Source organism: Podarcis raffonei, chromosome 15 (assembly GCF_027172205.1).
Source record: "Podarcis raffonei isolate rPodRaf1 chromosome 15, rPodRaf1.pri, whole genome shotgun sequence".
Taxonomy (NCBI): Eukaryota; Metazoa; Chordata; class Lepidosauria; order Squamata; family Lacertidae; genus Podarcis; species Podarcis raffonei.
The window spans coordinates 41,256,823-41,271,407 of record NC_070616.1 but is presented as its reverse complement, the minus strand read 5'-3'; the positions used below and the strand labels follow the sequence as shown (position 1 = coordinate 41,271,407).

The following is a 14,585-nucleotide window of genomic DNA, read 5'->3' as shown; positions in this document are numbered from 1 at the left end:
GGCTTGTTTGGTCTCATCCTGCCAGGACTCACCACCTGAGTTTCTTATTAAAAGGAGTGATGTCCAGGCCTGTGTGAATCTCTCAATTTCAGTTTCTCTCTGTTTCTCATTTTTCCAATCTCAAGTTCAGTTCTCCACATTTCCACATCCGTTTGCATGGTTTTTAAAAAGCCCTCATGAAAATTCAGCAGCATTTTATTTTATTTTGCCCAACACACACATTTTTGCAGTGCAACTTCCCCTGTTTTAATGCATTTTTATATGTCACTTTCACTAATATGTGCACTTTTATGCATAATTTACCCCAATACATGCATTTTTCTTGCACTTTACTTGGCTTGAAAACTGCATTTCAAAGTTCAGAAGAATGCAAATTTTGAAGGATGGCTATGTTTTGGTCCAGTCTAGTTCTGGGAAGTACAAATTAAGTAGGCTTGCCTTTAAATGGGAACTGAATCAAATTTCTCCCCCATCTCTCATGATGGCTGCTACTTCAGCTTTTTGTGCTAGCGGATGTGGCTGATGGTATAGAGTATAGACTATAGACTAAAACCAAACTGTACCATCCAGCTGCTTATTCAGCAGAATCAGGCAGCACAGTGTGGAGCCAGTACTCAGTTGACCTCCAGTTCCGTCCCTGCTGCTTACCAGGGGATAGAGAGGGAGGGGCAAGGCAGTGGTGAGGCTGGCATGGTGCATAACTGTTGGTGCTCTACTGTACTGCCCACTACCAGTATACCCTCCAACTTGATAAAAGAATTGGGTTGTTAAAAGCGTGTCCCTACTTGTGTTGGAGAGGGCTGTAGCTCAATAAGAGAACATCTGCCTTGCATTCAGAAGGTCCCAGATTCAATCCTTGGCATTTCCACGTGGGCCTGGAATGGCACCTGTCCAAAAATCTGGGAAGCCACTGCCAGCCAGTACAAACAATGCTGAGCTGGATGGACCAGTGATCTGGCAACTTCCTATGTTAACACTGCGTAGGTTGCAGGGCCTAGCATCAGCATGTGGAACCCTCAAGAACTTCTTTGGTCCCAGCATCCTGGTTAGAGCTGTCATTTGAATGCTCCACAATGCCACACAACAACAATATGTAGGAGCATTGTGGAAAATCAATAAGATTCTGCAAACTTCTCATGCTGTCGCCACCACCAGGTAAGCCCACTGGGACCCATCAACATAAGAGAAGACCATTTTGCTGGAGTAAGGCTACAGACCAGCTGCTGAACAGTAGTTCCTAGATATGAGTGGCTGGTAAAGGAGAAGTACAAATCTTTGCAATGGCCAGGAGTGCGTGTTAAGTTTCATAAAACCAGAGGAGAAGAGAACGTATTTCTCTCTCTGGTGTACTTACACATATTGGATTTCTGAAGTGACAGCAGAGAAAGCGTCTGCATTTAAAAACCAAGGAACTATAATGCTGCAACATGCAATACCCTGGATGGGTGCAATGAAAAATGGAAAGAACTAAATTGGGGTTAATATTCCAAATTTACATTCATTGTGTGTGAGCATCTATCCAAATCAAGCTGCAAAGTCCATTTCTAGGGATGGATGAATCACCTTTCAGTTTCTAATTTTCACCCCACTCTAATTTTCATCTCCACATCAGTCTGCATTTTTTTACATAAAAAAGTAAGTTCCTATTCTTCAGCATTTAATTATGATTTTCTCCTAATACGAACATTTCTGCATGCAATTTTGATTAATATACAGATTTCGCAAAACAATTTCCCCTAATATAATGCATTTTTACCCCCGTACCTGCAATTTTATATATGTTACTTGGGCGGAGAACTGCAGTACAAGTTTCAAAGGATGGCTGTGTTTAGGTTTGTGTATTGCATTGGAAAGTGCAGATTAGGTAGATTTGCTTTTAAAGCTGAACTAAATTTCTCCCTCAACCTTGGTGGATAAAGCGGTTTATTTAGTCAAACGGCCTACTTTTCTCCCGTGAAAACTGAATGAGGAACCTGGAATTTAGGTTTGATTTCTAATATTAGCACAAACCTTTTCATAAGTTATGACTTGGAGCAGATGGTCTGATGGTCCAGCATCTTAACGGATTTCTCTTTACTCACTCCCCACACCCCCATGATTCATTTTAGTTTCTGGGTAAGACCGACAAGAAAGATATGGATAGACTGTAAGTTGATTTTACAGGTGAGAGGGAGAGCTCAGTGGTTGATCATATGTCATAGAATCTTAGAGTCAGAAGGGACCCCAAGGGTCATCTAGTCCAACCCCCTACAATGCAGGAATCACAGCTTAAGCATCCATGACAGATGGCCATCCAATCTCTGCTTAAAAACCTCCAAGGAAGGAGAGTCCATAGCCTCCTGTGGGAGACCATTCCACTGTTGAACAGCTCTTGCTGTCAGAAAGTTCTTCCTGATACTTAGAATCTCCTTTCTTGTAACTTGGAGCCATGGGTTCGAATCCTACCCTCCAAAGCAGGAGAAAACAAGCATGCTCTCTTCTCCATGTGACAACTCTTAAGATATTTGAAGGCTAAACATGCCCAGCATTCCTTGTAAGGCTTAGTTTCCAGACCCTTGATCATCTTGGTTGCCATCCTCTGCACACATTCCAGCTTGTCAACATCCTTCTTAAATTGTGGTGCCCAAAATTGGACACAGTATTCCAGGTGTGGTCTGACCAAGGCAGAATAGAGTGGTACTATTACTTCCCTTGATCTGGACACTAGACTTCTGTTGATGCAGCCTAGAATAGCATTAGCTTATTTTGCTGCTGCATCACAATGTTGACTCAGGTTCAGCTTGTGGTCCATTAAGGCTCCTAGATCCTTTTCACATGTATTGCTAGTAAGCCAGGTGTCCCCATCCTATATTTGTGCATCTGGTTCTTCCTGTCTAAGTGCAGAACCTTGCATTTGTCCCTATTGAAATTCATTTTGTTAGCTTGTGCCCAGTTCTCCAATCCGTTAAGAGCATTTTGAATTCTGATTCTGTCTTCTGCGGCATTAGCTACCCCTCCCAGTTGGTGGCATGAGCAGATTTGATGAGCATCCCCTCAATTCCTTCATCCAAGTCATTTATAAAGTTGCTGAACAACAACGGGCCCAGGACAGAACCCTGCAGTACCCGACTTCTCACTTTTTCCAGTATGACGGGGAACCATTAATGAGTACTCTTTGGTTTGGTCAGTTAACCTGCTACAATTCCACCTAACAGTTACGTCATTCAACCCACATTTTATCAGCTTCCTCCCAAGAATATCATGAGGGACTTTGTTAAAAGCCTTACTGAAATCAAGATACACTATGCCCACAGCATTTCCCTGATCCACCAAGTTTGTAATTCTATCAAAAAAAGAAATCAGGTTGGTATGACATGACTTATTTTTGAGAAACCCATGCTGGGTCTTAGAAATCACAGCATCCTTTTCTAAATGCTCACAGACAGTTGAATTATCTGTTCTAGCACCTTCCCTGCTATCGATGTCAAGCTCACCGGTTGGTAGCTACCTGGGTCTTCCTCCCCCCCCCCCTTGAAGATGGGGACAACATCTGCCCACCTCCAGTCTGTAGGGACCTCATCTGTTCTCCATGAATTCTCAAAGATAATAGACAAAGTTTCTGAAATTACATCTGCAAGCTCCTTTAGTACCCATGGATGCAGCTTATCAGGCTCTGGAGATTTGAATTCATTTAAAGTAGCTAGGTGTTCCCTTACTACCTCTTTTCATATCTTGGGCTACAGCTCCCTCCAGATGTTGTTACGCTCCAACTCCCATCAACTCTGGCTGGCAGGGGTGATGGGAGTTGTAGTCTAATGACATTTGGAGGCCACTAAGTTCCCTATTTCTGCTTTATACACAGAAGGTCCCAGTTTCAATAAGAACCCCTGCAGGATTAGGCCAAAGGCCCACCTAGTCTAGCATCCTCTCTCCACCTGGGATTCCCAGGAACTAGTATTCAGTGCTCACTGCCTCAAACAGTGGAGGTAGATCATAGCTATAATGGCTAGTAGCCATTGGTGACCTTAACTTCCAATCCCTGCCCTCCATTAGAAAGGATTTCAGATAGTAAGAAAGAGATCTGGCTCAGATCCTGGCGACCTGCTGGCCAGCCAGAGTAGACAATACTGGGATTGATGGAGCAAAGATCTAATACAGTATAAGGTCCAGTAGGACTGCTACTTCCCCACCACAGTGCACAGGTGGGAGACAGGAGACAGGCCACCCAAATGGGTTGCTGTGCTATTGCCACTGACTATGGCTAAAGCACAAGGACATGGTTTTTCAGTAAATGAATAAAGAAGAAGATGATGATGTTGAATGTTTGACCACCTTGTTTAAAATTAAGGTATGCCAAATACATCCTTTCCTCAATATTTCTCAGAATTACTCCCATGCCCTAAAAGCAGCTGAAAATTCCTCCACTTTCGCAGGGGAACAAGGCCCCCTCTGAAAGCAAAGGAAGGTTTTTGGTACACTTTTATGTTAAAGGTGTATCCATGGCAGTTGTGAATCTCCCCCCACAAAAAAATAATAACCACGCCCCTCTAATCTTACACAGGCAGATCATTTTCTCTTCCCGATATAATCTCTCTTCAATCACCACCACCACCATCTATTTTAATGGCTTCTTGTAATAATTAATGAGATAATGTGTGTTAAATGCTGGGAACACTCTAAAGTTGTGTTACTGTATGCAAGGCGGGGGGGGGGGGGTTCAGCCTGAAACCCACATTCCTTCATGGGCAACTTTCTGGGGTCTGCATCCCAGCGATGGATGGTGCCAGAAGCAAAAGTGAGTGGAGCAACAGAAGTGAACTTTGTATAGCAGCCACATAAAAGTCAAGAGGGTTTTTTGAAAATACACACATAGACCTTTCCATCCAGTATCCTGGCAAGCAAGAGGCATGATCCTAGGTCAGGCACACATTCCCACCAAACAAAAAACAAGCAAGATAGTCACTAGCACTGAATCCATCTCTGGGGGGCCTGGACACCCACAAAATTTTGACTGTGGGTGCTCGGCCTTCACCAGCCGCTTGTGGCAGCTGCCTTACTGCTCTCTGGTGCCGCCACAGTGACTGGGCCGGGGCCTCCGCCTCTGCTGTGGGGCCTCCGCTGGGGCCTTCCTGAGGCTGCGATGGGCCTACCTGCAGCTATGGCAGGCCTTGTGGGAACTCTCTCCAGCCATGGTGGGCCCGCTGCTGCCCCATTGGGTCTTCCCACTGGGCCTTGTCAGGTCTCCTCCTGCCATGTGAAGTCACACACGTGCTGCAGGCATGACATCACAGGACCACGGCTGGGCACCGACAAAGTGGGGAAGAACCCAGCGCGCCTGGTCGCAAGGGCCCAATAGAGAGGCCTGGGGCCCATGTTTGGTGTCTGGGGCTGAGATCCCTACCCTAGCATCTGTATCAAGAGATAATGGAGTGCACCTCCAGAGGTGAAGTTAAACCACTGGGGAATCATAGCGCTTGCTGTGGCTGCAGAGACTAGTAACACATAACTGCTGCCTGCCACATTGGTCCTGGCCTGTCCAGAAAACACGTTTTGCACCAGCTGAGCTGCAGGAGTTGCCAGAAGGAGGCATACAAGATGCCATCAAACCGACTTAGGGATTCTTATATTATATCACGTCTTCCAATATATACCTGTTAGCACCTTGAGATCATCAGCAGAGACCCTTCTCCAGATTCTGTCCCCTAATGAGGTACGGTAAGTGACTACTATATATCCTAACCATGCGTCCAAAGAAGCACAGGATTAGTAAGCGGAGGGCCTTTTCAGTGGTGGCACCATGGTTATGGAATGCTCTTCCCAGAGAGGCTCGCCTGGAACACAGATTAGTAATTTTTTGTTAAATGTTTCTCCGTTCCAGGCTTTTCTTTTCTCCCAGGTGTTTTATTTCCTACCTGTTTTTAATTCTTGGAAGTGATAAAAGTGGGTTTAAAAGTGCAATTTATTGGTTCTACACTTCTTTATAGTTTGCATGACTTTCTGTTAATTTTGTGCTGATGTTTGTTTTTTATTGAAAAAAACAGTTTTAGAACTGTGGATTGTGTTTGTATTTCATCGATTCAAAATTATGAACTGCAGCTGGTCAGGGACTTTTTGAAAAACAATGCAGGACATGCTCCCACGGTATAACATATTCATGATCTGGGCCAGGACCCCACAGCGACTTCTTTTTCAGAGAAAGAAAGAAAGTGCACTATTTTAAATGTCTACTTAACATAGCATGTTAAGGCCTGCAGAATGGAACAGGCCATGATCACTCTAGCAACTACCATAGCCACAGTGGGACAATACCCAAAAATGCTTTGCAGAGAGAAAGAACGTGGTGCTGAGGAAGAATGCTATATATTCTTGGGTGGTGTGGGAGAGCGGGGGGGGGGGGGAGATGGAGAGGGAGAGCTCCATATTTATGAAGTTTTGCCTTTGGCTATAAGTCAGCTTTCAGTTTACATTTTATATCTGACTGCAGGTTTCCACATACAAAATAACAGCATATGCTTCTCTTTGAGGAAAATGTGTGAAAACCTCACTATTCCACATGCCTCCACGCTTCAGATTTGACAAAGTATCTTGTGCTTGGCTATTGAAACCTGAGCACAAATATAGGCATCATATGCACTATACATTTAAAGCAGATTCATTTCATTTTAATTCATTCATTTGCCTTCCCCCAAAGAATCCTAAGACCTGAGACTCCTCACAGAGCTACAATTCCTAGAGATGATTAACAGTCAATCCCTTTCCTCAGGGAACTCTGGGAATTGTAGCTCCGTGAGAGGAAGAGGAGGTCTCCTACCAACTCTCAGCACCCTTAATAAACTACACTTCCCAGGATTCTTTGGGGGAGGCGACATCTGCTTAAAGTGCTAGGATGCTGTATTAAATGTGTAGTGCAGATGGAGCCATAATGTGAAAATTGCCCTCCAGTTTTCTCTTTTTACATTCAGTGCATCTATTTGCTGACTTTGGGCCAGATATTTATATGCTTAGTTTTAATGCAAAAAGAAACTACAGGTACCCTGATCTGAATCAGGGTTGTATACAGGGTTGTTTGTTTGTTTGTTTTAAAAAACCTTCATTCCTGCCAGTGTTCCAACCCAGAAAATCCCCCTCTTCAACCGTCAATTATTTAGCCCACTGGAGACACGCAGACAATGGAAACTTCCTTAACAGGAAAGCAGGCCGATGTTATTACCCTTTTTTTGTAGAGGGCCGGCTGAGTCTAGGAGGGCTGCGGCTTGTCTAAGGCAATCTGGTGAGTTAATGACATAGGCAAGAGTTTGGGTCAGCCCAGAACTGGAGCCTCTGCTGCCCCTCCATCCAATATTAATTCACCCCTTTCCCCTATGTTAATTTACCTAGTGGTGTCAAAAACAGAAAGAGGCTGCAACAGCAATGGAGCTACCATTAAATTTCCCACAGTGCCCCACCGCAATGATATTTCAGGGGTATTGCAAAAATTAAGACATCAGCTCCCACACCTAGCGTTCATTGGATCGGAGCACCAGTTAAAAGGGGGCCCTAGGAAGGCATCATTGCCGGGTCCTGGGATCCTGACAGCTTCTCAAGGATGGCAAATGCCGACACTGGGTGGTCTGCACAATTTAGCCATTATGCTACACAACTGGCAGGTTCAGGCAAGAAGGCAGAAGCAGCGGTGCACCCTGGCAGGCTCACTCTTCATTCAATTTCCTATTGTAGAGTCAGGGAATCTTCTGGTGCACTGCCCCAGAAAGCTGGCGGCGGAGGGGAGAGAAGTATTTTCTGGCAGATTGCCTCTTGGCTTAAGTCAAACCAAAGGTCAGCTGAAAGGAAGAGAAGGGACGACTACTCACAGCCATAGGGAGATCCTGTGGGAGAGCCATTAATGAATCCAGGCGAGCCAGGAACACCCAGGTTCGACATGGGGACGTTGCTGTAGCCGTTCATGCTGTTACTGGAGGTGCTGTAATTAGACTGCTGAGGGGTCGAGCTGGAAGAGTAACCTCGCGGGGAGATGCTGCTTGTGTTGCGGATGTAACCTACAAGAAATAAACATTCTCTGAGTGCCCAGAGATGAGGACAGCGGGATGATCTCTCTCAGCCGTGCATTTCTCCACTAATTTGGATTTCATTGGAACAAATGTTACCACAGATGAGGAAACTAGTCCTGGCCCTGGATGAATCTCAGTGGTTCAGAGGGCAGTGGAGTCATCTGGGAGGGTGGGAGAGAGAATTTTGCCATTTTTTAAATCCTACCTTTAATGGCTGAGGATTCTTCTCTTGGCAAGAGTGTGCATGTAGTGGACCCCCCCCCCCAGTTTCTCTCTCTTTTTCCTCCATCTTTTTTCTTATAACAACCCCCTTCACCAAATGTTGCCACCATGTGACGCTCAGAGTAGCCCAGCCATGGTCCTGGATGTGAATCCATCTGATGATAGCATGCTGTCATCAGCTAGTGGTTTTTCATCAAGGGGGAGGAGAAGGCCACAAAGACCACAGTGGGTGCAGCCACCCCCTGCCAGTGCCCTGAGAATTACGTTACTTCATGGCATAGGATCATTGTCAGGCACACTCTGTTGTATCCAACACTGGTCATACTCAGAGTGGACCAAATGAAAGAATAAAAATGACTAATTGAGGCCCATCCGTTTCAATGGTTCATTGGGGTAGGTTGACAAATCTGCTGATCTCAGTTTCTCATTCCCGCCCCCATTCTTAAATTCACTTCTCCACATTTCCATATCAGTTTAGAAAAAAAGTCAAGTCCTCATCAGCATTTTGATTCCCCCCCCCCCGCTGCCTCCATCTCTTCTTCCCTGCCTCAACTTGAGAAAGCGCTGAAGGAGTCCTTCTTCAGAGCCAGGCATTCTGGGCAAGGTGGCCAGAAGAATGCCTCTGCTACTGTGGTGCTATGCCACAGTGTCTAGAAATGCTGTTTAAACTGGTGCTTGTCGTCTTCTGGCTCTGAAGAAGGACCCCCTCAAGCATTTCTTAGAGGGAAGATAATGAGGCGGGGGTGGGGGGGGTGGCCGAGAAGCTGTCAGCACTGACACTGTAAATGTAGTGGGGCTATAGTTTTTTAAATAGAAAGAAAGAGAGGGGGCCGAAGGTGGAAAAGGAGAGAGAAATGGGGGTGGGGCAGGAGAGAAGATAAGAATGGTGGTAGTGGTGCTGCCACAAAGAAGACAATGGGGTAGTGGTGGAAGGAGGTGACAGGGCCAGAGCCCCTGCTCACCTCAGGCAACACATTCCCTTGTACCAGGATTGCCTCCAGGTCTGCTGGTGTCTCCCTGATCTGCCCAGGTTTGGGCTACACTAGTGAATAGGTTTGCACATATAAAATCCCTGAGGACCTTTTCAACAAGTCAGAATGTCAGTCCCCTGTCCCACCCATAAATTGGGGGAAAGAATGATATTGGCATCCTGCAGATGGAAGAGACCTAGGTGGCAGTGCACTTCACAAATAGAGAGCCCTGCCCTCTGATTATGTGTCCTTCAACTGTGATACCTCCTTTACAGGATGGAGGATGGAGAGATTTGTGCATCTGTAGAAACCTCTGACTTTTTGTGTGGCTGGAATATAACCTACTGTGCAGATACAAGAGTTGCACACCTGTTGTTTCATCCACTTTTACCTCTAGCCCTATCCATCCCTAGCATTTGGACCAAGAGTCTGTTTGTGTGGAAATGTGATTCTTGGACTAAAACAGGTTCCGTACCCCTGGTCTAAAGGCTTACTGAAGCTAAGCAGTTCTTTTATTATTATTATTTTGCAGTAATCTTTTCTCTTTTTTTAAAAAAAACCTCATGAAAACCCATGAGTGCTAACTTATCCCAATAAACACATTTTTTAATGCAGTTTTGACTAATATTTTTGCAAGCAATTTCCTCTATAATGCTATTTTGCATGGTGTTTCAACTCATACATGTATCCATATGTACACATTACTTGGCTGGAGAAATTCATTGCGAAATTTGGAGAAATGTAAATTGTGACGGTTGGCTATGATTTGGCCTGTGCATTGTTTCAGAAAGTGAAAATTAGACAAGTTCATCTTTAAATGGGAACTAAATCAAATTCCACACACACCACCACCAAATCCCTGCTCAGAATTGTTACTGTTAGAATAAAGGCCTGCTCTTACAGGGCACATCACTAGCAAGTGTGCTAACGCTGGCACAAACCCCAACTCCAGAGTGCTGGACAAAGAGCTGCCTGCAGACATAAGGATCGCTGTGCATGATTTCTTTCCATTTCTCACCCCTTAAGCATGTTTCTCTGGCTGAGGAGAGCACGCCTTTGTTTGACAACATGTGTACATTTGGTGATCACATCTGATTGTTGAAAGAATGTGAAAGGGTGTTTCTGGATCTGGAAAAAATTAGTGCACTTATGTTTTTAATGTTCATAACATTAACATGGGATTTGCTGCAAACTGTGGTCAAGGCTGTATCTTCTCAAGGATTTCAAGTGATTCAGGGGGTGCTTCTCCACTGCAGAGGGCGTTTGTTTGTTTGTTTGTTTGTTTGTTTGTTTGTTTGTTTGTTTGTTTAAAAATAGGTTTTGCAATGTTTTCACACAATAGATGCTTATGGAGTAATAATGATGGCTTAGATCAGGGGTAACTGGTGCAGTGTCCTGCAGACACTGGATTATAATACCGATCATTCATAGCCAAGATGACTAGTGGTCAAGAATACTGGGAGCTGAAGCACAACAATATTCACATTGGTTACTCTTCCTCTAAGCCAGTGGCTCCCAATTTTCTAAGTAATGCAATGTCATTTTTTTTTAAAAAAAGAAATTTTATATTTTATATTCATTTCTAAGGTACCACTTCTCCTAACGTAGAAACCTTTTTTGCCGCACTGTGGCTTTCTGGCTAAACAGGTTTGGCAGGTTTCTGAATGGGTAAAAAATCCTGCAAAAGCTGTAGCAGGATGTTTTTGTTTTTAGTTTTGTTAGTCCTTTCACTTTCATTATTAAAAGTTGTATTCATTTTGTTATTCATTCATTAATGTAGCATTTATGGCATTGCCAATTTCAACACATTCATTAGTTTCAACTGCTCATTTCTTTTTGATTGCAATTGGTTTCAATGAGAGACCCAGACAATCATCTACTTTTGGCACCTTTGTTGTTTTCCACTCTATAGGTATGATGTTTTCAGGCATATTCTGTAAAGGTATCAGATCTGCCAGATATCAAATGATTTGGGCAAAGCACCAGAGTTTCAGTTGCTACTAAAAATATGAACATCTTATAAACCTTGCTGTCAATGGAAGATCCTGCTGATCTCTGCATGCTTGCAATGTCTGTTTTCTATTCTTTGCTATGAGATTTTAAGACATCAATTTCCTCCTCCAAAGGATCATTTCAGACAGAAAGGACAAAGGTTCCCAATTTTATAAGTGATTTATAAAGGCAGGCCAACTTTCACTCTCCTTCCCCTCCTGGTAACCTCTTTGTGACCTGTAAAGATTGTTCCAGCAGGGCTCCAATTTACACAAAAAGAGAGTTGAATGGATTTTCATTTGGAACTCATTTGCTTAATTTTTAAAATGAATGGGGGCTCATAAACCTGTTTAAAGAGGTGAAAGTGGGGCACATGTACACACCACAGGGGTGGGGAACTGCAGTCCCCTGTGGACAATCTTCTGGGGCCTTCATACCAGTGGTGAGTAGGGTAGGGCCAGAGCCAAAAGCAAGTGGAAGAGCAGGTGTGATTTTTACCTTTCTACATTAGGCTACATTCCATGAGTTATTGACCTGCAACAGGTTGGTGGGCAAGCCAGGTTACATAGTCCTGATGTTCCAGCTTGCTAGGCACAAGAGTGTTAGTTTTCTTTCTTTTTTCACTTGGTGCAGAAGTTCAGTCTGCTTGTCAAGTGATACTCTGGGCTCCAAGCACCCACTGAAGCAGGCAGACAGTGGCAGGTCAGCAATTTATGGACCAGGGGCTGCCCGGCTTAAAGTGGGCAGTAGCTGACCAGTGAGACACAATGATCCCTCCCACCAACAAAGGCAACCCATAGTGCTGGTACCTTACACCAAACAGGTTGAGCTTATAAGTAGTAACTGCTGCCTCCTGCATTGTTTTTGCCATGTTTGCAGCACTGAAGTGACCTCCCCAGGGCGCAAGGCATGGACTGTCCAAATTACAAGACCTCCCTCTCAACCTCGCTGATGTGGTCCCAAGGAAAGCAGATCAGTACATTGGGCACCAGCTTGGCTGCGGGAGTTGCCGGAAGGAGGTGTACATGGTGCCATCCAACTGTCTTAGGGATTTGTGTAGGGTTTTGTTCTCCCAAAGATGTCCCACAAGGCAGCGGGTACAGATTGTTCCTCGGGGTTTACTCCTGAAGCCTCTCTCGTTAATGAGTATAGGCTCAAGGCAGCAGAGATAGGCTACATTCAAGTCACACAAATGTTTTCACATGTATTATCTCCATCCAGGCAAGCAAGAGGTATTATCAGAGTTCAAGGACACAAAGCTTGTCAAAGCACTTGAGAGCACAGAGCAGGGGTTGTGAGGCTGGGCCTGGGCCTGAGGTTCTCCATCACCGAACTGTAGTCTTCCTCCAGCCTTGGGTGCTTTGCAGGCTGTTGACCTGTCTTTCTTTGAGCTTCCCTGTCAGCTTCTTGCTCCCTTGCCTGGAGTCTGTTTTGGGCAGGGCTAACAGAGCCTAGGACTTGCCGATCAGAAGGTTGGCAGTTCGAATCCCCATGATGGGGTGAGCTCCCGTTGCTCGGTCCCTGCTCCTGCCAACCTAGCAGTTTGAAAGCACGTCAAAATGCAAGTAGATAAATAGGTACCGCTCCGGCAGGAAGGTAAACGGCGTTTCTGTGCGCTGCTCTGGTTCGCCAGAAGCGGCTTAGTCCTGCTGGCCACATGAACTGGAAGCTGTACGCCGGCTCCCTTGGCCAATAAAGCGAGATGAGCGCCGCAACCCCAGAGTCGGCCACAACTGGACCTAATGGTCAGGGGTCCCTTTACCCTTTACCTTTAACTGACCAGAGCTATAATCAATGTGCTGATAGGGCAGGAAGAATAAAACAGAGACCCAATCAAATAAAAGAGTAGCTGAAGATTGGAGGCAATGATTGCCTTGCCTAAAGACATTCAAAACAAGGATCAGAAATGAATATGGAAGGGCATCTATTGAGCCCACAGGATGGTATTGTGTGTATACAGCAATGTACCTGCATTGACCAGAGCTCACTGGGATTTCCACATAGGAGTTCCAGGTTTATTATCTGGCATCCCCAGTCACAAATATCATTTAATAGGGGATGAAAAAATGTCTATGCTTATGACTTTAAAGAGCTGCATCCAGAGTAGACCATTCTAGGTTAAATAGACAAATAATCTGAAACAAGGCAGCTTCCTAAGTTACCGTACTTAACATGCACAAACCACCCCTGGGTAGCCAGAATGAGAAGGCCAAGTATGGGTGGAAGGCTAAAAATTCCTTCTTGCAGTTTTGTGGATGAAACCAATCATGAGAGCAAACAACCCCAAATCATAGAAATGGGAAGCCAACTTTCTAGGAAGACTACTACCCATGTGACTAAAGAGGGAGGTGAGCCAGGGACTATATAATCAGTGAATCAAAGAGGTGCACAGGATTCAACCCCCTACACCCCATAGATCAACTGGAACCAGGGCAAGTCAGTGCATTCACAGGGGCAAAGTATGTCACTGGCTAGTGTAGCATAAGAAATAAGGAGCTGGAATCCATTATGTTTTTTAAAAAAAATAATCTCAGAAAAAGGAATGGATTATTTGTTTCTAGAGGAAGAAAAAGCAGAACAGAATGCAAAAGTAGTCTCTCTTGATTGGAATAAAGATTGGGTTATAATTTAACACTTAAATAATATTTCATATTTATTAATAATTTATGGCAGTGACCAAGTAAATAATATGTAAGATGGATATATATAATATAAATAAAGTGTGTGTGTGTGTGTGTGTGTGTGTGTGAAGACTTAATGATGTATTTATTGGATTGTATATTTTTACTGTGTAATTTATAGTTTTTTTTAAAACAGAAGGCTCCTTCAATCATTTGATAAGTGCAATGTGCTAATTATGTAAATAAAACTAGGGTAAAAACAGCTAAACAGCATTTCCATATTTCTAATATTGGGATCCTTACCTTGATTGTTTCCTTGTGTTGATTCTGAGATGCTGACTCCCAACTGGCTACTGTAGGAGTTGATGCCCATCATGCTACTGTGAGCTGGAGAGCTGGACAAAGGGATCTGGCCTGGATTCCTGGGGACACTGTAGAGAGCTTCTGCAATATCAGCAGCTCGCTTCAGAATAATGTCCTGCGTGCAATAAAAAATGGGCAAATCTGTCAGTTTCAGTTTCTCCTAGTTTCTAATTTTTATATCTACTTTTCCCCAATATGCAGATTTTTGCAAAGCAAGTTATCGCAATATAATTCATTTTATATGTTATTTTCACAAAAACAGTGGTACCTAGGTTTTCGAACGTCTCCATTGACGAATGTTTCAGTTTTCAAATGCTGTAAACCCGGAAGTAAATGCTTCCGTTTTCGAATGCACCTCGGAAGTTGAATGGCTTCCGCTGAGTGTATAT

General features: G+C 44.2%; 1 protein-coding gene across 2 annotated transcripts in view; it reads right to left on the bottom strand.

Moving 5' to 3' along the window:
- EBF2 (EBF transcription factor 2) overlaps positions 1-14,585 on the bottom strand; it is a 269,896-nt gene that overhangs the window by 21,659 nt on the left and 233,652 nt on the right. For both annotated transcript variants that reach the window (XM_053366518.1, XM_053366517.1), the window contains exons 13-14: positions 14,137-14,311; positions 7,830-8,015 (exon numbers count right to left, since the gene is read on the bottom strand). In XM_053366518.1, the coding sequence (XP_053222493.1) occupies positions 7,830-8,015; positions 14,137-14,311 (361 nt within the window). The remainder of the gene's footprint in view (positions 1-7,829; positions 8,016-14,136; positions 14,312-14,585) is intronic.